Raw genomic sequence first — 24693 nt, 5'->3', positions numbered from 1 at the left:
CCATGTGTTTGTATGTAACACCTAATTATTTATTAAGACTATTTCAATTGAAATTAATCAGTGTGTGGATTGGTCTGTATATTTTTCACTAAATTGTGTTTTGATCCTTTGGCATTGTTTTTAGAAACTGCCAATAAAGCACCTTTATTTATTTTCTTAAACATCTTTGTTTATTTTTTTTATTTCCTCAGATGAAGCAATCTTATTTTTTTCTTTGTATTTCTGATTTTCAGCCTCAGAAGAGTCACAAATGACGTCTAAGTCATTTGTGACTCTTTCTTCCGTCTGTCTTTCTGGCTCGCCTTAGCTGGAAACATTGCATGGGAAAGTTTCATATTGGCTGTCACCCCATGATGTCACAACAGTGAGGTATCAGCTGACTGACACACACCTCACATGACACCCATATGTGCCGAGGGACCTCTTTTATAGCTGCTCCCAGCCACTCCGGCTACTTGCTGAGGTTTAAGCACACTTATTTGACCAAAAGTCAGGATTAATAATAAAACATGTGTAACTTTAATTAAATATGCCAAGAGTTTTTCTGCTAATTAAACAACAGTAACATTAAAGCTACTCTAAAAGCAGATTAGCAGTTTGCCAGGGGAGAATCTATTTAAAGTTCAGAAATGTTATACCTCTGTTAGAGATGGCGGCTGTGAGAACACTGCGTGTATTACGTGATCAGAAGCACCGCTCTATATTTATCAGATCATGGGGCTTGCCTTGTCGCATGCTCACATGCAAGAACACCTACCAGAGGACGTACAGCATGGTGCTGCAGAGACTTCCTTGACCTTCATCTCCTGTAGAGCAGGACAGCTTGAATCAGGACAGGTACGAACCATGTTTGGATGTATAAGTACAACAAAACAGCTAAAATACAAAAACATTTGAATTCTATATGCTGTAATTTTAATGTAAGTAAGTTGTAAGTTGTGGCATTTTAGTTTTATGATTTGCATTGCAATTTAAATTGTGGATTGAAAATGATGCACACTTAAAATTCATATCCTTGTATTTTTATGAGCAGCTTTATTAATGAGTTGATTTGAGATTAGAGTTTGCTAGTCATCCTGACAAGATCTGTAAATGTTAATATTACCTGATAACAAGGGTTTTACTTGACAGCTCTTTTAATTGATTTTGCAGGTTCTGTTGAAGTTGAAGCAAAATGGAAGAGTTTGAATACAGTGTGGACATCTGTGACCGTGACTGGGAGCGCTTCTTTGCAGAGTGCGAGGAGTGTAATCTGCTTCCTCCATCGCTAGCAGGTCTCGAAGATTCGGGGATGAGTGACATTGATGACACGGGGTCTGTTCTCGCCATGAGGGCTCAGAGAGTCGATCTAACCGCAGGCTTTTCTGAGACTGACCGCCCTATCGATGGGCCCCCACACTGTGAGGGCTCTCCCGTGGAACACTACCTCAGCAAACACGGCATAGGAGGGATGGAGAGCGTCCTCTCGGGCAGCGAGGAGGATATCCACCTGCAATCCGTCAATATGTTTTTTGAAAGGCTGAAAAGTCTGACAGAGCCTGAGCCAAGCCGAGTGAACTTTGGAAAAAACAGCGAGGCAATACAAGAGACGGAGCGGTGCAGTGAAGGGCAGCAGGCCAGTAGAGATGCACTGCCAAAAAACATCCAAAAGTTAAACTTTCTGCCTGCCAGGGGTGAAACAGCAGTTGGCAAAGAGAGCGAGAGGCCTGTCGACGCCATCAGAAAGACAAACACACTGAGAAAAGTGCACTCTGAGCCCAGCATTTCCGTGCAACATGCAGCCAGTAACTCAGTACTCAACACTAACAAATCAACTGAAACTGAGTTATTCCTCAGAGAGGAAGCCTGCACAGAACCCAGAGTCAGCGACTTACAGCAGTGGAATCGTGACTCACTGTGCACGGCCGTCTGCTCAGTGACGACACCAAACAAGGTGCAGACATGCGCACTTCTACATGACTTTAAAGAGGAAGAATTGTTGAAACACCTCTGTAAAAAGTGTGCCACTGATTTAGCCAGTGATTTGGACATGGCAAATATTAAATGGCAGGAAGACCAAACCCCTATTGTTTCACAGTCAGGCACAGCATGTTCAAACAAAGCAGTGATCCAAGAATCTCCGTCTGCTTCCATGAAGAGGAAGAGGAGAAAGAAGAGACGGCTCAGTGTGGAGCAAGGCGAAGGTGGGCACGGATACGAGAGGCAGGTTTTAGTCAAGCCGAGCGACTCGGAGGAGGAGCAGTGCACGTCAAAAGCAGGAACGGGTCTCTGCTTTTCTGAGGATATCAAGTCGTTTTATTTAAACGAACCACAGAAAAATCTCACATCTCTTCTAACGCCATATTCACTGACCAGCAGCAGTTTCCCGGTGATTATATCCTCTGATCCTCCATGTGATAGTCAGCACCAATATTTGTCAGAGAGTGTGGGCAGGCAGAGGAGGAGTACAGATACATCTGACAATAATTCAGCAAACAATAGCTCAGCGACCACACTGAGTCAAACTGATGACAGTGTGACGTCTGCACCAAACAGCAGTGCTACCGTGGCAACAAACTCAGAGGTTTGCAGCGAGTTGCAGGAAGATAAATCAGCTGGACTGAAAATATATCCTAAACTGCCAGTTTTAATGACAGTAGGTGAAACTGGTAAACCAGACATGGGCAGAGAAAGTCAGAGCGGGGACATAAAAGTCGAGGGGCTTCACTCCGTCACTTCACCTGAAAATGAACAGAATCTCACATCTGCTGTAGAGGTCAAAGCAGTAACTCATAGTCTTTTATCGAGCTCAGAGTCAAATGCTACTTCTGTGGAAGTGGGCCAAAATGACAGACAACCCGCCGCTAAGTCAGTCCTGGCTGTGGAGGCTGGAAATTCTGGCGAGGACGAGCCCACACTGTGTCCCAGTGAGGCTGAGCCCCAACAACAGCTGGAAATGGAGTTTCACAACACAGACCAATATAGCGGCACAATGGCAAACACCGACTATTCTCCGCCTACAGCCTCGACTTTAAAAGGCTTGCTCACGAAACCTCTGCAATTAAAAACTTCCGCCTGCAAAGTTATCAGCGCTCAATTTACATCTGATAGTTTTAATGCCTCGCCCGATGAAAGCTTTCTGTCTAAAAGTTCACCCTGTATAGGTGTGAATACGATAACACAGCAAACAGAGCATCCTCTTGAGGTTCACACCTCACCCAAATTAGATATTTCAGAGAAAAGCACAGAAACACTAGCGGCATCACAGATAACAAGCAAGAGTCGAGCAGAAACCAAATCACCCGTGTCTGAAGATGTACCAACAAGTCTTTCAGATATCATAAATGTATCATCCTGCGGTACTCTGAACACAGAGTCACGGTCAAATGGAAATATCAGAGACATGTCAGCAAGTTTCTGTTCATCTGTCAGCGAGCAAGAGTCTGGAGGTCAAGGAGGAAAAAAAGGGGACGAGAAATCTGGACTCAAGAGCAGCCCAGACTCAGTGTGCGAGATGTTGGGAAAAGAGGAAGATGCCATCTTGGTACCCGAAGCTGAATGTAAACCTGAACGGGTGCTGAATCCAGTGTTTGCTATGTCTTCCTTTTGGAGTGAGATGGAGAAGCTGACAATAAACGACATTCTGGGTTTGAGAATGATCAGCAAAGCTGCTCCACCCAGCTCCCTCCCACCGTTACAGGAAAACGAGGAGATGGCAGATTCAGGCTTTTTCACTCAAATAGACGAGTCCACACCCGAGCGAACGACCGAGGACGCCTCTGGTTTCCCCGATGCTGTAGAATCATGTTTTAATCCTAACAGCGCGGCCAATTTTTCCCCTTCACAAAGTGTTTTATGGGAGAGTGAATCAGCCCACGTGAGCCAAAGTGCTGATATTTACCCTGAAAATGTGATGCTGACATCTGTGAGTGACACTTCTCGACCTTTCCTCTCAGAAAAGGCTGAAAAGTCCCTCCGAAAGATTTCCAAAAATATCAGCGTGCACAACTTACGTGCACTCGAGTCTGAGTCATTCAGCTACACGCAGAAATGTGAAACTTTACAAACAGTACATGAAGGAGAATCTCAGAAAGCAGAGTATGTTTTGCCTACGCAAGACAAAGGCACAGATCCTCTGCCTTCCTCTCTCACAGACAGTTACAGCATCTCTCTCATAGATATATTTCAGTACTTCTTTGGAGGGAAAGAAACTGCTCCCAGCCAACCAGCTGCAGATAACTTAACCACCTTCTACGATGACGGGAATTCAGTCCCTGAAACGTATGATCATTTTTTCTCTGAGTTCGACACAGAAAACTTCTTCTATCCGCTCATGGCAACTGAAGATGAGACCAAAGACAAGCCAGTTCCTATCTTTTCCAGCTCTCGCTCAGCTAACAGAAACTTCCAGTTCCCGGAAGCTTATGATTATTTCTTTGCCTCATCCTCCTCATCTGATGAGTCATGTGGGGAATCAGATGAAGAGGATAACGCCGGTCCTGTCAGGGTAGTTACCAGGTTCAGCCGCAAGGCGAGCTCATCTCATATTTCTAAAGACATGTATGATGATTTCTTTGCAGAGAACAACCTCTGGAAAACAACATTCTCCTTCAGGAACATCAATTTTTCAGCATCTACAGTCCAAAACCAGGCGTCGCACTCTCTGTCTCTCGTACCTGCGAGGCAAAGGGGCGGTTCTCATGCAACGACGGTTTCTTCTCTGAATGCACTGGGAAATGAAGACGTGATGTTTCCTGATCCACTGCTCTACAACTTTGAGGACAGGGTAGTCAGCCAACTAGCACAGCAGCCTTTCAGATACGAAGACCTGCAGACGGCCGTTTCAAATCCAAGTAAGTCCACTTTAACACAACGATGCACACAGTAACCGTGGAAATGCGTTAGGTTATAAGATTCATTGCAATGTGCAGTGGTCGAATCTTCAGTATGTATCCTGGATTTCAGACATAACAGTTTTGATTGGTTTGATTTAAAAAAGTAAAGAGATGAGATCTCAGTAGCATCTTCACTGAAATTCCAAGTAAATGATTCAATTTGCCTTTATTTTTTAATGGATTGGATTTATATAACGCTTTTCAAGGCACCCAAAGCGCTTTACAATGCCATTATTCATTCACTCACTGGTGGAGGCAAGCTACGGTTGTAGCCACAGCTGCCCTGGGGCGGACTGACAGAAGCGAGGCTGCCATATCGCACCATTGGCCCCTCTAGCCAACACCAGTAGGCAGGAGGGTAAAGTGTCTTGCCCAAGGACACAACGACCAGGACAGAGAGCCCGGGGATGGAACCGGCGATCTTCCAGTTACAGATGCACTTCCCAACCCCCTGAACCACAGTCGCCCAAGGTTTTTGTAAGAAGTTGAAGGGGAAAAAAGACAAAATGCATTTTCCCCTCATTCATTCTTTACATTCTCCCAGCTTAACCATCTGATTTTACAAACATGTCCACGTATCAGATAGGGGTCTAAATTTGTCATTGTTGCACAAAGAAGCACTCAGTTGCTTTCAAATCTTAAAATGACCTGTGATCAGCCAAAATCTCCTGAACGAGGCAGAAAACACAGCTCGGAGGAGGTGAAAGGAGTCTAGTTGTCTTCTGAACACTTCACCTACAGTATGCTGGACCTGATATTGTTTTCCACTCCAGCCTCAATGGAAAAGTGAATAAAATTCCATATTACAGTATCTTAGAGTGACACACTTAAACTTAAAAAAGATGTTTCGAAGAGCAAGATGAAGACTGCTCTAACTGTATGAACCTGTCCAACAGAGTGCATCTCTGTGAGGCCTCCAGACAAAAAAACAAAACTAATAGACTATTTTTCATTTAGTTAAGCTCTTTTTTGTTTTCCTCACATGTGGACGACTGTAACGACTGCTCGGTCAGCTGTTACAGTCCTGACTGGGACAGATTCTCTTTCCTCAGCTGTCACACGATCCGTACTGGACTGCAGGCACGCAGGAGTGAAGCTAAGGGGAATGGTAGTACGTGATAAGTTGACTTCACTCAATGAGCGTCATATCTAAGCTCTAAGCCGGCTGTAATTGTGTTTGGCTGTGAAGGAAATGAAATTACCTCATATTTGTTTATGAGTCTTTGTGTGTAAATCCCTCCCCTCCTCCAATGCATTTAATTAATATGCTACTGATATGATATCTGAGCTCTTTTGCTTACCCATGAGGGTTATCTTTAAGGTCACAAATACTCACTAGATATATATATACTTATATACTCCTAGAAGTGAACTGTCTGCAGGTGTTTCGAGGTTTACTGGGGCACTGTGTGAGAGCAGAGGAAGGCCAAACTTGGTGGGATTTTATTTACAGCTGCCAAACACAAATTGATTTCTCTGTACATGGTTGTTCCCTTCTTGTGTGTTGCATTTGCACGAACAGCTTACCCACTCAAAACATTTCTGTCTTTGAAGGGTTGGATGCCCCGTTCCTGCCGCTCAAACAGTCAGACATGTGTCTGGTTTGCATTGCGTTTGCCTCGTGGGTGCTGAAGACTGCAAATCCACAAGTCGGAGATGCTTGGAAGGCTGGTACGTGTGCAGCATCAGTGTTTAATACCACGGAAAATTTCCTTTTTAAAGACTGAAATTACAAAATGGTTCTTATTAAGTGACACACTGAAACTTGGATTTTAGCAACAGGATTACTCACTTTTTCACTTGTATTTTCCACACAGTTCTGCTGGCCAACGTAAGTGCCCTGTCAGCCATTCGATACCTGCGTAAGTACGTCAAAGCGGAGGCGGCCGGCTGTGAAACAAAACTGCACCGCAGGGCGCTGCCTGCTCCTTCACCTCTCGGCCTCTAAATATGTCGAGGCTGAAGTGATTGATTTTTTCCAGAAAGTCTGCGGCGGATTGTTGAAACACGTTTGCACTGTGATTACTGATCTTACGTCTCGTTGAGCTTTCCAGAGAAAGTGTTTATTTTAATAGCAGTTATTTAACTTGAGTGAAACTTTAACATCCGAAAGTGTTCAGAAAAAAAAATGAAACGACCAAAGGCAAGATGAGGCAAGCTCATCTGACTGAAAGAAGGCTTTAGAAAAAATCTGATGCGTGAGTAAGTATGTGTGAAGTAAGCTTGGAGGTGATGAGTGATAAGTGGATTAGTGTGAGAGACTGTAGAGATTCAGGAGAAATTTACACAAACTTGTTTTCATTACATGACTTTTGGTAGCAGATGCTTCTATTTAAATCAACCAAACTTTTAAAATATTCTTACTCACAGTTCTTGTATTTTACAGATTTGCCACTGTAACAGCTCCCATTCAGAAGCGTAATTTATTTAAGGGGGACAGCATTCTGTGCCAGTATCAGTTATATGTATATTATGTGTATGGTATTTTATGTTAATGACAGAGATCTGTATACTGTTGTCATATAGGTTGCACTGAGCTGTGGATGTTGGTGATAATGGCAGTGATGCCTTTCAGTTGAACTAAAGTAAACAGTGTATTTAAGGTTGTGTGCTGTGTGTGTTATTGAAAAAGCAGACGTGCACGCAAACCTTTCTAAACACTAGATGGCGACATAAACTCATGTAACTGGACGCAGCTGTGTGATTTACAATGTCTTTCTTCCCTAGAATAAACAAAATACTGCCGATAAATCAGTACAGAAATATACTAAGACTGATAGTATATTTAGTATATATGATAGACTGAAGACTAAGCTTATACGGAACAATATATTTTAATATACTGTTTAAATTTAAAGAGTTTAAAAGTTTGTTCAGTATTGTTGGTATTCAAAGAGCACTCTGTCAAGACGTTGTGTCCAGCAGGGGGCAACACTGGACCATAAATTCCAAGGTGTTTCAAAGTTCTCTTGATTTTTCAAATGAATCTTTTTGTTGTTGTTTGTTGAGCCAGTTAACGCTGACTTATGAATCATTTGAGCTTGAAAAAGCAGACACAACAGTGATGAATCACTGTTGTGTCTGCGCGTGACAGACAACTTAGCAAATAGCTTTAAATTGTATCTTCAGGCACTTTGTTACTAGCAGAAATCTAGTTTCTCATAGCTTACAATAATTTTATTAATTAAATCCAGGAAAAATACTAAAGAAAAGACAGATATAAAATAGTATTTTTGCACCAACTAAGGTGGATTTTCATACAAAATACTGACTTTTAAAACTGGTTAGAATTGTACAACTCTAACCCTGAAACTCTTGTTTTTAAATCATTTACTGTATTTCCATGTATGCCTGCATGTTTCAGTCAATTGCACCACATTTTGCTACAAGATGTAAAGAAATTAGAGAGGTCACATGATTTTTCCAAACCACTGTACAATCTATTAATCACAGGTAAACTGTTGTTTATTATTTGCCTACATGGAAACTAAATGGTGTCTTACTAGACTTTGAAAGAGGCACCTGGTGAGCTAGTGTGTGCAGGCTGCAGAACACCTGTTTTACAACATAAGGTTTGCGTAAAAAGACTTGTTTTATTCTTACATTATTGCTGTTATTTTTCTCACGTTCTAATATAAACCAATCCTTCACCACTCACTATTAATTTTATTTGAAGCCAAGACACTTTCACAAATTATTACCTATAAGTGTTCCTATTACTATATGCAGAAGAGGACAAAACAGACACAATATACTGAAACTTTTAACACTTTTATTTCCAAATATAAATAAGCACCTCAAACAAAAATTAAAAAAAGCCACAGAGGTATCAGTACTGTGCACCCCTGATATTATTATTATTATTATTAATTCAATATTAGTCAGTTACAGCCACATCTATTTGCCTTGACAGTATAGCACAATAAAATAAGTGTACAAGATTTACAAAAATATACATATCTTCTTTACTATAACAAGCCCTGATGGAATGCTTTAATAACATTACACATTACAGTATAATATGAAATGAACAGCCTGCTTGAAAAACCTATAAATATTAAAATAAAAAAAGAAACTGGGTTTGCTACAGATAAAACCAATGACAGAAAATATTATTCAAGCTACACAGTATATACAGCATCCTCTACTGTCTCCTTCCACAAATGCTACATATTAAACAGACAACTGAAGCCTTTGTTTGTCACTTCCATAACGTTTTGCTTCATCCCGTCATTCCTCTGCTCAACTGCCCGACGTCTAACAAAGCAGTTCCTGGGATTTGTTGGTTCCTACTGTACACAGTGGGACCAGTGCGATGCTTGCTGTGCTTGCCGGCTTTTATTATCCCCCCTGATAGAGATCTGTTGTTTGCACACGTCCAGACGAGCGCCGGGCCATCCTTTTTGTTTTATGACCATCTCTGTGGTGTTGCCATGGCACCAAGCCCTCTGGCCCCGAAGTCTAATCCTGTCCAGTCTGTTGAAATTCCAGTCGTTGGCTGGATCATTCCTGTATCACAGTCGAACTCCCAAATGTTGTCATAGTCTATTTCCTGGTCATCTGGTTCCGCGGGTTCGAGGTATGAATTGCGACCTATAAGAATTGAAGACGATTAACATACTTGTAGTTTCACGCAGCAAAAAGCAAACCTCACCCTGTTTAAATAAACTTGGAAACAGTCCCAAAGTAATTATGGTGTTATGTGCATTGTCCCAAAATATGGTCTTACTGTAAAAACCAGTAGAGCTGCATAATCCCTGCTGCACCACCTTCTCTTGTTATTTATGGTCAATAGTAAAAAACGTGCAGCCCGTCAAATAAAATCACCTGGGAAAATCATGTTTACTAGTTTATCTGGATAATCAGATAATCTGGACTGACCAGAGAAATCCTAGTCTTGTTTCATCAATGATAGCAGAGCCTGTGTGAGCAGTTGTGTGCTGTCAGTCACAGTGGGGTTATAAATCCAATCTGTTGAGCAGTGTTCTCTTACACTGAGCTTCTCCCTGTTGGGACAACTGCACCAGCATATTTAGAGCGACACTAAGCTCTAATTCACCGGCACATTTGCACATTTCCTACACCTTCAAATCTGCAACCTTTAACCTTCCGTCTACCTGCTGACAGACCCGGGAGTTTAATCACACCAAAGTGCGCACAGTGTTGAATTTACAGTGTGGTGGAGCGTGGCCAATGTTGTGTGTCCTTTCAGGCACACAGGCTCACAGTGCTGACTTTTATAGCTCAAACTTTGAGATTGGAGATTTCAAAGAGTCTCCATTGTTTCTCCACAAAGAAAAAAAGGGGCTCTGTATCTTTGTTCACAGGATGAAATGAAAACATTTCCTATCTGGACTAGGAGCACAAAATGACACGCAGGCTTTCTAAACATAAAAGGAATGTTTTATTTGGCTTTTGATTGCATGCCTTTAATTCTTACCTGGTGAGTAACCATAATGCATCTGAGCGGGCTTTCTGGCAGAGCTCGACGGGTGAAGTATCTGTCAGCAGATGTGAAAACAGAGACAGTTACTTCCTGTGATCAGTTACAACAAACATCCTCATGGTTTCTTAAAAATGTGTGTTTCTTCTGAACCTGTTTAAATATCACCTGCAGCACGCTTGCTGTGCTACCGTACAGTTTATCATTTCACTCTGCACTACTGCATTCCAGAAACCGGAGTGTCTTGGGAGATGAGTATCTCTGTGCCTCTCACCTGCTCTTGCATTTGACCTGGCACAGGCAGCAGCTTTAGCCTCGACACAGCCTCTGCTCTCTGCTGCGCTTGGTTCTCGGGTGTGTCCATCTCCAGGTCCAGAGCGTGGCCCTGGGTGTTGGTCAGGACCAGGCTTCTCCTGGCGCGTCCACCCATAGGAGGGTCATGGAGCTGGAAGGAGGAGGGCAGCATCTGGGGTTCCTGGTGGTGGTACTGCTGTTGATTCAGCTCTTGCCAGAGCCGCGGCTAAGAAACAAAGGAATAAGATATGCATTTTTAGCACAAAAGTTGCAACATTCCTCAGATACAGTGGACAAAACAGTAAATGTATCCAATAAAATAAATGATGACTTCATAAAGAGGAATAGTGCAGTAAAACTGAATATTTTACTGCACTTAAAAATAAAATTAAGCCAAACTAAAATAATTAAATGACTGGTTGGCGAAATCACAATTTAAAACGTTTAAACTTCTATAGAAGATTTGACATGCTCTAAAAAAAGAGTTATCACATGACCAAATACTCATGTGTTTATGGGTGTTTGCACTGCTTGATATCAGACAGGCTGTGCAGGTGTAAATTGAACCTGTGGATCCAGTATCATTGGCCCACTTACCACTGGCCTGGCCTCTTCCAAGGAGTAGATTTCGGGGGTGCAGGGCTCATCGTAGAGAGGCGACAAGGGTTGTCGTGGGGCACACATATCCGAGTGGCGCTGGGCGATGTCAAGGGAGTACTTCAGGGATGTCTGAGGAGTGCTCCAGCTGTTAGACTGGAGAGGATTCAAACAGAGGCAGGAGTTAGCTTTACATTAAGGAGAAATCTCCTTGCATTTGTAACAGTAGACACAGGAAGTAGAAAAATCAACTAATCCACAATTAGTTGTAAGTGTTACAGTGTGATTGTGTGTTTGTGACTTATTCCAGATCTGCACCAGACTGGCTTAAGCTCTGTTTATAAATTTCATTCCTTGCATCTTTGATTAAATTGATCTTTCAACCAGCCTAAGTGCCAGTGTTACTCCATTTGTTAACACCATATGCATGATCGCCTGTCTCAGTCTATTGCCTGGTGTCTATTTAGGTTACCGCACACATGACACGTAAAATACGTCAGCAGTCTCAAAGGGAATATTCGGTTATCGAGTTAGACGCCAGACCTAATTACCTTGACAAGTGGAGCTTTCTCCAACCGCTGCGGGCTGGCCCGGTGCTGGGCAGAGTAGGGTATGCTGTAGAGCTGAGACAGCTTGGAGTTCTCTGCAGGCTGGAGGTAGGAGCTGTGCTGAGGGGATGAGTAGCGCACCGACAAAGGTCGTAGGTCACGCTCGGGCCTCGTGTGGGAAGACATGCTATTGCTTCTGCTGCCTAGCTGGGCAGTCTCAGTCGAAGAAGGACGGCTGGAACTGTACTGTAAGGACAACACACCCGAAGGACAAAAGTCAGCCAAGAACTGGAGCTTTAGAGCACATTTAGCTTCTGTTTGCTCATGTTTTTAGCAAACAGTGTCATGTAAGTGTGAGAGAAAAATGTCTCTGTTTAATTTGTGCCTTAGATCTGAAGCTGAACACTAACATCTGGGCGTGCAGCACGCTCTACTTTAGCTAATTGGATAGGTAGGCAGCTTACAGGACCCGCCCCCCCCTTTCCTGGAGGAGTTTGGTCAAATGTCCTGATAATGCAGAATGATTAGGAAACTGCTGAAGCAGAAGCTAAAGGTCTCTTATGACTCCAAATCTAGAGTTTTTGCAGATAGGCATCATTTGAGTGAAAATGACTTTGTTCTGTTTTTCCTTGTCTTTGCTGAAGGCCTGAGGATCAGCACCGCAGCCTTTGTAACAGGAGCACTTTGGTCTCTAGACCTTGCTTAATAATTAACTTTGTGAAAGAAAGCATCTGGTTGCTCAGCTCCAACAAAACAAACACAGGCTTTTTTTTTTCACAACTCTGACCATATTTATATCTGTGCAAATATTGGTGCGTGCGATTACGTTTATTAGATCACTTGAACACTCATGACTGAGAAGTAGCGCACAGCCGACTTACACAACGGGGCTCGGAGTACCCAGGGGTGAGAGGGTTCTCGTCGAGAATTGGGAACTGAAGGTTTCGGGATCCTCGTCCACTTGGGGGCCGGCTAGACTTAACAGACTCCATTCTTCCTTGGCTGTGTCCACTCCACCTGTCAAACTGAGGGGCCTGGAGATTAAAGGGCACAAAGCACGCATTAAATATGTAAAGCAAGCGACTGTGAATAAATCTTTCAGACTTTGGTCATGTCTAGACCTACAGTAAACTGTTAATTGGTAACACAGTAGCAAAAATAGAGGAAGTCAAGTATATAATCATGCTGAGTGTTAGTTTATAAAAGAGGCAAGGCCAGACTCATACTTTAATTCACTCCACCCATATTTTCACAAGAGATAGCCCTCTTAACAGCAGCTGTGGTCAGTTTAATTATGTTTGGCCTCACCTCTGTCTTCGTCGGGGTGTAGATGATGTCATAGACGGGAGGCGGGGGGCTGAGAACAGGCACGTCAGCAGCTTTGAACTGCTGGATCCAGTCGCAGAACTCGGTCCTGTCCAGACAGGACACCACTATGGGGTTGATCATCTTGCCTGGGAAGAGAGGAGGGGAGGACAAAGCCTGTCATTCGGTCCACTTGCTCACTGGAATGTGCTATAGCAAGATTGTCATTCAGCAGGGATAAAACCAGCTCATTCATATGGGAGGGGGGGGGGGGGGGGGGGGGGGGTTACACTCTGTGACGCTAGCAGATTCATGGAAAAGGGCACTTAGCACAAAAACATGCATAAGAATGCAGGCTCATTAAAATCTCTGAGCAGTGCGCTGATTCACAGTGTTTACCTTCAATCATGAAGGTGTTGGGCTTGACGTCTTGACAGGGCGTGGTCACTGTAATCATGTTGAGCGGAAGTTTTCCCTGCAATTGTATAGCAACAGGTTAACACAACTTCCTCGTGCACTCTGAATATGTTGCATTGAGCCTGTGACTCATTTGAACATCAGAAAGGGGTCAACCTCACCTTATAGAAGAGCCCGTCGTTCTCCTCTGATAGGATGATCAGGGTCGACGGGTACATCACCAGCAGCCTGTCATTCTGTTCCTGAGGACAGAGAGATTTATGAAGCGTGTGGTTTTCTTTTGCTGAGAATTTATATTATTTTTCAACAAGAAGCAACATTTTTGCATACAGTTTCCCAATTTTGTATATCTTGTTTACATATTTTACCATGTCCTCTACTGTGCGCCTTTCACTTGATTTGTATGTATGCCTCCTGTTTGTATATGTTTCGCCTGTGTACTGTTTATTCCTGGTGTTATTTATCCTGCACTGATTGTTGGGTTTTCTCTGTATTGTTCTCTGTTCCTTACTATATTAAACTCCTTGGGGCAACTGTTGTTGTGATTTGGTGCTATATGAGCCAGAACTTATTTTTTAATTAGAGGACAAACAGGCACCAAGTACTTCTGAAGGTAAGAAGGCAAGCAGTGATAAGATACGAATAACCTCCGGTGCAAACACGACCATAAGACCTGCGCGAACGTAAACAAAACCAGCGGCATTATCTTTTAATACAGCGCTGTGGGGGTACACTTTAAATCTCAGTAGGATCTCCACTCAGAACCAGTTAGTGGGGCGATTTAAAGGTGCGGCAGAGGGACGGTTTATGTTTCCACTCTCTCTCTCTCTCTCTAGGAGGGCGTGTCTGGATAGACAGCTGACATTCCAGCTGCGAGGTGAGTCGAGTCGCTGCGTGAGCCCAGCAAATGCCTCTCACACACCCAGGCCCTAAATCTCAAGCACTTCAATGGGACTGCCGATATTTTCCCACAGAAAATAAACTGCAGAGATCCACGCAAGTTGTGTCATGACTACTGTTTTTTTTATTGGCTGCTAAACGAAGCCCTGTTTGCGGTACTTTTTTCTGTCTTCTTGTATGTTTTTCTGGAGCAACCAGGTTGCAGGTGCCTCGCACTGCTGGTGCACCGTGACAGGAAACAAAAAGGAGCTGAAGGACACTATATACACATATAGACTCCACCCTTTTCATTCACTCCTTACATTTTGTCGAGCTGATGTTTGTGTTTGTGTTGCGCAATGTGAAAACTATGTGAGTCACCTAGATTAAGGGCTGATGTTATCCTGACTATAATCATGGGAAAAATTCTCAGAGTTTGAAAACATGAATGTATCATTTGTTACAGTCTGTACAGTATTAGGCAAGTGACCCATAACAGTGATTCAGCCTTGATAAGAAGCAGAGGTGACGTACCAGGCAGGGCAGGTGCTGCAGTCGCACCTTAGTGACATAGGTGATGGTGCCCAGGCTGTCTCGCTGTGAGCCTTCCCACTCGTGGATTGGCTCTCTGTTGATGGAATTTCTCAGCTCCTCTCTTCCCTCGAGAGAGTTGTCCTTGTTGAGCTACACGAGTGAGTACACAAGAGATGAGTTAGGTGAGTCGGAAAAGAAAAGCTCGGCTTTTCCTGAAACATAATCGTGTTCGTCTGCTTTCCTTCCCCGGCTTGTACGCCAACACCGTTTTAAAGAACTCGTGACGTGTTTCTTTTCTCTTTTTTTTCGTGATACATCCACATTCACGTGTTTTATCAACTAATTCCCCACCTGTGGGTGTAGAGTCAGCACTTTACCCCTGCACAGATGTGAGGGTTAGTTTGAGGTAGGCCATGATGCGGTCAAGGCCACTCCCTAGTATCGAAGCCTCAGGGAGAGCCAGCAGTGAGTGACCCACTTGACTCACCTACATCTACACGCACGCACCCATCCTGTTTTATGAGCCAGGACTGAAGCCAAAGTATTTTCTGGCTAATTCAATGTGTGACTTCAGAACACACACACACATACAGAGGCCAAAAAAACCACAGGCGAGGCTGATGAACTTACTCTCACTCTAGTGTAGTTTTCTGGTGACATTGCAGTTCCTCCATTAGCTTCAATGTTTTCTCTGAGCAGCCCAAACCACATGTCCATTTCTTCTTGGTTGGCGAAGTAGACGATGATGGGATTCAAGCTGACGCCTGCAGGATGTAAAAGGTCACAGGTCAAAAATGTAAACCGCTTCCTCTTTCTAAGCCCTTTTTTTTATCTCACAGTGGCAGATCATTCATGTCCACAGTCTGCCTGCTTTGATGTTGTGAGGCGTTATGTAATAAGGGCCATAAATGTGAACACATGTTCAGGACAGTCAACCACATGTAAGACCTATGTTGGAAAAACCCCTCTGACCTGCTGTGTTTGGTATTTAAGGATCGTAGGAGATTTTCCTTCCCACACGGTGCTTATCCAGAAGGAATGAACAGGACCTGGGATGAATAGATCTGGAATCTCCCTCTACCTATCAGTCCCACACATACCACAGATAACCAGCACAGATAGTCAGGTAGTCTATTTCATTCCCGTCCACTGGCTTTTTACTGTAATCGTCTGGAACCGTGAACCTGTTGACTGCTCCCTTAATAAGCAGCTCGTCTGGAGTCTTGTGTTGACTTTCTTTTCACTGCAGGACTTAATTTTAGACCGTGACCACAGCACTCCCTAAAACTTTAGTTATCTTTTTCACTCCCTCAAATCTTTCCCTTTTTTTTAAGTTCAAGCAACGCGAACATTACGAAAACGTCTCTCCCGCTTTCAGTCAGTCAGGTCGTTGACTGTTGTTGAAAATGTGCCACAATAAACATCTTGTTTTCACAGCTACATGTGTAAAAGCTTCCAGGAATTTTTACACATCCTCTTGTGTTGCTTTTGCACAGTCACCCTTCTAAGTCATCGACAGCGCATTTTCGACTCAGTGAGAGGAAGACGTCGGCCTCCCTAAGAGAACCGATGTACATCAGCTCTCCCTTTTTGACTCAGAACTTCCTCACGCTTCCTCCAAATGTTTCCGGGCAGCTGTGCCCGACCAATAAAAAACAATAGCGTTGAATAACAGGCTTGATCTGGGAAATTACGAAACCAAAAGCGAGAAAGAGCAACACCGGAGAATGTCAATATTCTGGCAGCAGATATAAAAGTCCAGTCCACGTCTCTCGTTTTTATTTCCTGTGCTATTACAAAAGCTATGTAGCCACAACAGCTTTTTTGTGATTTTAATTTAAAAAAACTTTTTTTTCTTGCCCATTCAAAGTTCAAAAGCTAAGTGGCATTTCAGCAAGCCTTAACCTGAGCAGTTTTTGGAAAGTGGCACCACAGATTATAGGCGGTGACAAGGTTAAGAGCGGTAGCTGGGCTTTTCTGCTCAACAGCTGGGCCGGCTGAAGTGCACCTGTTGTCTAACAAGCGGGGTCTTTAAGGCCAGTTTGGCCCTCCCTGACCGAAGGCGGAGGGGCCCAGCTCTGGTTCATCTCGGTTTTGAGAGGAGGTGAAGAGGTGAGAGGCACTGCGGGACCTTTGAATCCCCAGAATGTGATAACAGTGGAAATGCTGCAGTCTGGAAATAGTGGGTTGTTTTCTTTTCTAAAGAGAGGAGAATTTTTACTTTGATCTATAACTGATGAGGCGGTTCGACACAGCTGACCACACAACAGAAGATTAAAACAATAAATAAAAATTGTGTCAGTCTGTCTCATCATCAAAAAGAGCCATCCACAGCTCTACGTCATACATTTTCAGTCTAAGTGATCAATTACCTAAATTCCACAAAGCCAAAGAAACAAAACAGCATTATTGGATACCACGGCACAATGCCAGCAACCACTCGTGTCCTTTCTACTGAAGTCAAACATACCGTTTATTTGAAAAGCGAATTCCTGGGGTTGGCTGTGATTGCAGTTCTGCTGCAGGCTGCAGATAGTGAGCTCTTTCAACGGAAGAGTCCCCTGCACATAAACAGTAAAACAACTTCAGTCATGGCGCTTTTCACTCATTCTTTGCAACTTGTTCTCTAATGTGTGCCTTTCTCTTATTTTTATAGCATATATTTCTTTCTTTTGTATTTATTCCTGCTGTGTACTATTGATATTGACCCACAATTTTGTTGTGCATGCACAATGACAATAAAGAGCTATTCTATTCTCTTCACTTGCACAAACATTCATACATTCATAAAGTATAAACTAGGGATGCACCGATACCGATACTGGTATCGGGTATCGGGCCGATACTGTAAAATGTGTGTGTACTCATACTCGTAAAAGTTAACCGATACCATGAACCGATACCAACTTATTTCATTAATCAGAGGGTGGCTTGTCATTTCTGTTGTAGTTTTTTAGATTGGCCACTAGGGGGACATCCCACGCTAAACAGGCACAGGGTTAGGCGAGTGAGACTGGCGGCTCCAGATAAAAAAGAGAAACTGGAGGCTGCTGTAGCTAGGCTAAACAAAATGTCAGCAGTGTGGACCGGAACAGCCAACTTTAATTCAGGTTTTGGAAAAGTGAAGAAAAATGTCAAGAGAAAATCCACAGGCAGTTAAAATAACAGAGGCTCTGACTCATTTTATCGCTCTGGATGACCAGCTAATGCCGGCCATGGAAAACAGAGGATTGCACCGTCTTCTCAGCATACTCGAGCCGCGTTATGAAATTCCCAACCGCCCAGACAGTGCCAATAGTTCAGTGATATTTTGTAAAATTACAATGTGGAGACTCTGCAATAATTTAACAGAAGTGCTTATTTTTCACTTGAAATTTTTGTGGTCATTTTTATTAAGATTTTATTTTTTATCGGCAGGGAATATAATAAAACCTGTCTTCCAATGAATTGTATTTGTGTGTGTGGTAGAAGTATCGGTTTTTGTACTCTGTATCGGCAAGTACTCAGATCCAAGTATCGGTATCGTATCGGTTTGAAAAAATTGGTATCGTTGCATCCCTAGTATAAACTGTTCACTGCATCATCATCATCAGAGCTGCTATATGATCTGTTTGAGCCATCTGTTCAGCTCTAGTTCTTAACCAAAAATTATTCACCATGACAGTGAAGTCAGTCTTGGATGCCAATGATGTATTCATGTCTGACTTCCATTTTCCGTCCTCTATAAACCTGACTAATACTGCACACAGGTGCTTAGCTGTCTCTTTTAGAGAAGCGGTTTAATTGGCGGTAGCTACTGATGATTAATGGCTGCTCACGTTTTATGAGGCAGGTGAAGACATGTAATCATACCTTCTGTTTACCAACAAAGCGCTGGTTGACAGGGGGATCTATGTCAGAGCGTATGATGAAATGACAATCTTTTTTTTTTACATCTAACCTGAAAACGTGAGGATTTAAAGGAAGGGATTGTTGATTCCTTGAATTTTGAAAACTCACCTGGTATGTCAGTCCGGTTGTGTTGTTGGAAACAAAATGAAGGTGTGTCTGGAACAGATCCAGGTAGCAGTCGTGTATATCCTGAATAGACAGTAAGAGAAGATGAGCCAAATGTGCCGTGTAGTAAAATCTATCCCACCTGTGAGGATTACTGTTCTGCATTAAAACTGCAATCTCCGGTTGCAGGGAAATGAACCTGTGTATGCATAAAGGCCCGTGCGGAGGCGCACGTTATTACTGTTTATTTTGCATCACACCATCTTGCTCAAGCGTTTTCCTCTGATTCACCGAGTGCCCACCGTCTTGTTACAGTATTATTTTGCTCTTCACTGCACCGTATGTTCTTTTCCCACCGTGACGTCATTCCTTCAATTAATTTTTTTTACGCTTATTGACAGAGCTGTTGTGTCACAACTTTGACAAATTGCAGTTCCCACCGCGAGGAGCCAGCGAGTCCTCTATCTGCGCCTGGGATCAGACGCACTCTCTCTGTACCCTGAGGTTTTCTCATTAAGCTGTTTCACAACCACAGCCTATGCAAGCATGTCCAAACACAGGCTGCGGTTCTCTTTTTGGAAAACGTATTGGATCTTTCGCAGCCAACCAGTGCGTCAAAGCCGGCAGCGAGTTTCATTGTGTTTGGTGGCTGCAGCCACATCCTGTTACTCTCCACCTGTTTTGTTTTGTTGTTTTTTCGGCTTCTGACACTCGCTGGGTTCGCACAGGGATGATGTGTCACCATAGGCTTGGCCATTGTTGGAGATGACTTTAACCTCAACGGGGGAGTTGCAGTATAATCTTTGTTTTCTTTTACACCTCTGTTCCTGACATTGCGACACACGGTCATTTAAAAAAAAGGTGCTTTGCTGCGCTTACCTGACAGTGGACGAAGCGGAAACGAACTTTGGAGCTGTGAATCATCCGTCCATAATTCTTCACATTGATGCTGCTCTTCTTCCAGCCGCTGATCGGGTCGTAAGCAAACGGAGGATCCCATTTGATGTTTTCTATCGTCTGCAGATCTTTAGGCGACATTTCCTGCAACCACCAAGTCACAATATTAGTTCGGGCATGTCAGTAAAGCAGTCAGACCTGAATTTAAAGTCAGAAAGATTGGCACAGGGCTTGGAAACCACAGCCGAGCAGTTCTGTTTGGCATGTAGATGAATGACGTTTGTTTTCAGAGCTGATGGAGGTACGTACCTTCCTCGGGGTGACAGTGCAGAGGATATTTATGATGCTGTTGGACTTCTCCTGTCCCTCCTGGGGATTATACTTGCGAAACAAGCGACTGCTGTCATGAGAAAGGAAAGCTATGTGTTAATACTCACTCTCCAGTGTTTACCGCCTAATCCATGTTTAGCTGTTTGGTTTATTTCCCAATCAAACTTCACGCCTATAAGGATTAGTGAAATAACCTAAATCTAATGTTTGTTATAGCAAAGCTTTTCATTCCAAAGTCACACTTTAGTTTAAATCACGTTGTCTGCCTCCTAAATCAATCAGCATCCCTATGCGTGGCTCCCACTCTATCAGCGCCAGCCCTTTAAATGATAAGAACAACTGAGTCTTGTGTTTGTGATAGCGAGGATATCCACAGGGAAAAATCAGCATTCAATGTCTCTCTTTGTTTTGCATGACCCTCATCTATTACCATGTGTGTCACATCTTCACGAGGAAGCTCCCACACTGCAAAGATAAGGCTTTAGAGACTGCTTTTACAGCTTCCGCTTGTAGTTTATCTGCTTATCTGTACATATGTGTGCCAGCGTCCTCAGTTTAACAACGCAGGCTTTTGTTTTTATGCTGGGAATCACGGGTTGTCCGTCCAGGAAGTCCATGTGCAGAATTAATTATCTATTAGTGCCTATTGAACAATAAAAAAATCAAACTTTCTAAAATGCATTTATGCTTAATGGTCCTACATTGTGGTGTAATCTGCATCTGCAAGGTGGCAGAGGAATGTGTTGTAGATAATAGACAGGTAGTGGACTTGCACACCCAACATTCTCCAAGTCACTGCTGTGGCATTCAGCACCATTCACTCCCCTTTTCTTCAGGGAATACCTGAGCCTGGCCTGATTCTCCAACACAAAGAGGTTGTACGGTAACAGAAAACAGGAACACTGACTGTATTGTTCATCCTGATCCAATGATCCTGCCTGGAAGGTGTATCACTGTCCAAGTTTGAGCCGCTGAGCTTTTAAAACCAACTGTCTTTTTAGACAGTCTTTTAAAAAAAACTTTAAAGCTACATGAGATGTTTAACCAAACTACATCCTGAATCGTTAGTCAGAAGATGAAGAATAGAAGCAGTGGTGAATTAGAACCAGATGTGATGGTCTGGCAAGGCTGAATCAAGGGTAACATGCCCAAGCATATAATCCTGGGGGATTAAAAGAAAACCAGGTAGAAAACCAAGTGTAAGCCAGCCATCTCCATAGTCACGTAGTCATGTACTAACGTAGCAGACTAAACCTTATCATTTAAGAATAACAGCTCAAAATTAATCACGTTAATACTCAAGTCTGGATTGTTTTGTGTGTGTGTGTGTGTGTTCATCTTTTGGAGGGAAAACAGAGTAATCGACAGCTGGCAGATCATCTTCACAGAGATGCAAAGAGGAGGCAAATGGTAACTGGATCATTGACACCGTTGGCCAGACCGACAGGCTGCTCAGGCACGACTCCGGGACTATTCCGTATTATGATCCTGAACCTGGCCCCCACAAAATGCACAACCTCTGTGTAACCCCACTTCTCAAACCCTCAAGAAATACCAAGAATACCTTCCAGTGTCTAAAATAACAATCTGCTGTCAAGGGCATGACATGTGCTCTGTTTACACACCGACACAAGTACAGTATGAACACCCGGAGAGATTGAATAGTTCTTACCTGTTTCTGCGTATGAAACTCTTGCTGGAGAATCTGAAGTTGTGCTGGGGGACACATGACATACTGCTCCCCATGCTGCTTTCCTGTGTCGGGCTCTGCGCCTCTGTGTAGATACGCTGTAAACTCCCTCTGTGATGGATGAGTCTAATCCAGACGTGTGGTGCGCTCACGGCTGAAGTCAGACTTGTACTGAGGCAGAAGTACGGAGGGTGAAGAGTCACTACTGTGTGTGAGTAAAAGGGGGTGGAGTTTGGGGCTGTGTCACAACAGGTTGTGTGTGTGTGTGTGCGCGCGCGCTCGGTGAATAAGGACACACATTCCCCTGATTTGCCCTGTCTGCTAAATCAATCCCGAAAACAAAGCCAACAGGAGGGGGTTCAAGGAGAAGTGTGCCATTTCACACCTTCCTGGAGCCAAATGGAGCTCATTGTTGGCAATAACTGGCCACTAAACACACTGGATGGTGTGTGTCAATCACAGGGGAAGATGGGAACTTCTGCTGGCATGTCCAGACATGAAAATGCCTCCACACTTAATTCTATTTACTGCAAGGTAAGTATCTGTGAGCTTTTGGTTAGTAGACTGGATAAAAAAAAAACACAGCACAGAGCTTAAAAAGGGTGAAAACATCACCGTTAAGCCCAAAGAAGGGGACATGTCTGGCGTCACATTGTTTTCAGAGCAAGGATATATGAAATATGATATTTTCTTATCCATCCAGGATGCTCGTGAATTCAACCACTGAAATTTTCATAAGCCAAGAGGTGTATGCAAACACATCTTGTTTGCATTTTAGGAGGATGTTCCCAAATTAAATATCCACTACCTAAACGTGAGAGTCACTCTAAGAAGTTATTCGGGATTAATAGGTCTAAACACCCATATCTGGTTAAAGGTGTCAATTCCCAACTTCCTTCATAGAACACGCGGTCTTATCAGTCAGACAACGAAGCCCAAAACTCATGATCACGCTGTTTGCTCATTGATTAGATCATTGTCTGTGCTGAGCTGCTGCACTAGTGTCATAAATTTGAAGCGCACGCTGCGGTCTGTCAGTTGATCCCAGCCTGTTCAACCAGTTGTTTAAACGGATACACCTGAGGCTCTAACAGTCATCAGCCTCCAAACGATGCCATCTTTCTGACTGCGTTATGATGTTCTCTGAAACTCGAGTAATTTAATCAGCAGTGGAAGTGAATATAAAGCGTCTCGGTAAGCGGCAGACGATAGAATTGAGACCAGATAAGAGGGGGGATCGAGATAAGCAAAAACCCAAGCGAAAAGAGGGGGAGAAAGACTGAATGTGGCTGTTGCCAGGCAAATTTTGCTTAGGAGTATCATGAAATAATAATAATAACTTCAACTATAATGATATGTAAGGTTTATAATAAACATTTGATTCCTTTTAGAATATATCTAACCTTTAAAATTTAAAATAATGCTAGTGAGCAAATGATTATGTACCGGTAGCAGTATGTATATATTAGCAGTGTTCTTTTCTTTTGGGGGGGCGGGGGTGTTGTTGGACCCATGGACCCATGTATTTGGTTTTGTTTTTACTCCGGATCCCCTTCCCGACAAATCTCAGGGATTTTTGTCTCCTCCTGGTCAACCAAAACACAAAAGATCACCAAAGACAGGGTCTGAAGATGTCACAGATATTTTACTGAGTAATCAAACAGACTGGTTTTTAAACATTTTTACTTTTCAGGTCTGGCTGTGCATCATCATGGAAAAGCGGGAAGACGAACCAGATAATTCACACATGCAGCCAGAAGTGACTCACACTCATAGTCATAATATTACAGGAAAAATGAAACAGGGAATTTTTCCTGTGAGATAAATCCACTTTAAGTTTCTTTGGTCAGTCAGGTGCCTCATCAGGCACGCCCTTTATCAATAATAGGTTTTCTAGTTATTTCACCATCTAGTACAGAAACAATGAGACAGAACCCAGAGGTGATAGAGAATTGCTCTAAATCTACCCCAAACACACACTGATAATTCAGGTCGAACTTACATTTTATGGCATAAATACTATTTGTAGTATTTCTAAATCTCACCATGACTTTTCTGGAAAAATGGAGGTAAAAAGATATTCAAGCTTCCTAATCTTGGCCTCTCAAAGTACTGGCAAAATTGATCCTTAACTGTGGAAGCCTGAATATAGTTACTAAATATACACGTTTTTACAAAGGCTGGAAGCACAAAAGTCAAATATGTGAATATCCATATTTACAGTTTAACTCATGTAGTTAGGCCACCCTTTAAAGATGCCGAATGTTCTGCCTTGGATCAAAGCTGTGGCCAGACTTTTCCCCCCATTAGCAATAAAGCAAACACAACAAACAAGCCACACATTAGCTGGAGTGAAAATTCCTGTTCCTGGTGTGTTTTGCAATTCTATGTGGTCACTAAAAGTACCTACACCTCTTCAACAGCAGGAATGGGTGGGCCACATCTCATCACATTTGCAACTGACACCAGCGATCCATGAACGGCTCATTATGCATCGTTTGGTCAGGCGTTATAGGCTTGGTCAGGCTACTTTCCTTTGTGTGACATCATGAATACCTTTAAGCAACTGCTGTCCCAAAATGTGAGCTGTTATAGTAATTGTAATGCTTATTTCTCAGTAAAGGTGGGGTTTTAAACTCTCGTGTTATCCTTGAACAACCTATCTGACCAGGAAGCTTTTAGTGACACAGGACTTTCCTGGGCCTACAGCACAGAGACTACAGCAGACGTAGTGTTTTGTGGGAGAAACGTTTCGTCACGTCACGTCTCCTACAGGTAGTTTAACATTACTCAATAAGAAGAGGAAATACTTGGAACTATGTCAAAAACAAGTCCTTATCTGAAAGTCAGTTTCTTTGCTCTGACTCATGTAGGAAGGATCACATTTTC

At 43.0% G+C, this 24693-nt stretch overlaps 2 protein-coding genes across 2 annotated transcripts; one reads left to right on the top strand and one right to left on the bottom strand.

Annotated features, from left to right (window-relative positions):
* Positions 1 to 723: 723 nt before the first annotated feature.
* On the top strand, positions 724 to 7476 carry perm1a (PPARGC1 and ESRR induced regulator, muscle 1a). The gene is made up of 4 exons (XM_087834060.1): positions 724 to 837; positions 1153 to 4832; positions 6429 to 6545; positions 6692 to 7476. Exons 2-4 carry the CDS (start codon positions 1175 to 1177, stop codon positions 6820 to 6822), a joined length of 3906 nt encoding a protein of 1301 aa, XP_087690186.1. The 5' UTR covers positions 724 to 837; positions 1153 to 1174; the 3' UTR covers positions 6823 to 7476.
* A 1180-nt stretch (positions 7477 to 8656) lies between these two features.
* Positions 8657 to 21970, bottom strand: plekhn1 (pleckstrin homology domain containing N1). Its single transcript, XM_087834196.1, has 16 exons — positions 21787 to 21970; positions 20094 to 20184; positions 19767 to 19928; positions 18891 to 18971; positions 17362 to 17452; positions 15522 to 15655; positions 14892 to 15041; positions 13640 to 13720; positions 13461 to 13536; positions 13065 to 13210; positions 12638 to 12790; positions 11760 to 12002; positions 11209 to 11364; positions 10592 to 10837; positions 10315 to 10375; positions 8657 to 9467 (listed from the first exon to the last, which is right to left on the bottom strand). Exons 1-16 carry the CDS (start codon positions 21858 to 21860, stop codon positions 9283 to 9285), a joined length of 2130 nt encoding a protein of 709 aa, XP_087690322.1. The 5' UTR covers positions 21861 to 21970; the 3' UTR covers positions 8657 to 9282.
* Between the last annotated feature and the right edge of the window lie 2723 nt (positions 21971 to 24693).

The sequence above is a fragment of the Neolamprologus brichardi genome, chromosome 20 (genome assembly GCF_056152115.1).
Source record: "Neolamprologus brichardi isolate AB-2024 chromosome 20, ASM5615211v1, whole genome shotgun sequence".
Classification (NCBI taxonomy): Eukaryota; Metazoa; Chordata; class Actinopteri; order Cichliformes; family Cichlidae; genus Neolamprologus; species Neolamprologus brichardi.
The sequence above is the reverse complement of the archived record's forward strand: the minus strand, read 5'-3'. Positions and strand labels throughout refer to the sequence as shown.

Bases quoted from the DNA above. Each gene is read 5' to 3' on its own strand.
- plekhn1 (XM_087834196.1), bottom strand. From the start codon at position 21,860: ATGGGGAGCAGTATGTCATGTGTCCCCCAGCACAACTTCAGATTCTCC. The intron at 15,656-17,361 runs GTATGTTTGACT...TACATCCTGCAG, and splicing joins ATTCGCTTTTCAAATAAACG to GCGTCAGCTTGAATCCCATC. The intron at 13,211-13,460 runs GTAAACACTGTG...CTCTCTTCCCAG, and splicing joins CAACACCTTCATGATTGAAG to GCAAGATGATCAACCCCATA.
- perm1a (XM_087834060.1), top strand. From the start codon at position 1,175: ATGGAAGAGTTTGAATACAGTGTGGACATCTGTGACCGTGACTGGGAG. The intron at 4,833-6,428 runs GTAAGTCCACTT...CTGTCTTTGAAG, and splicing joins GACGGCCGTTTCAAATCCAA to GGTTGGATGCCCCGTTCCTG. The intron at 6,546-6,691 runs GTACGTGTGCAG...TTTTCCACACAG, and splicing joins CGGAGATGCTTGGAAGGCTG to TTCTGCTGGCCAACGTAAGT.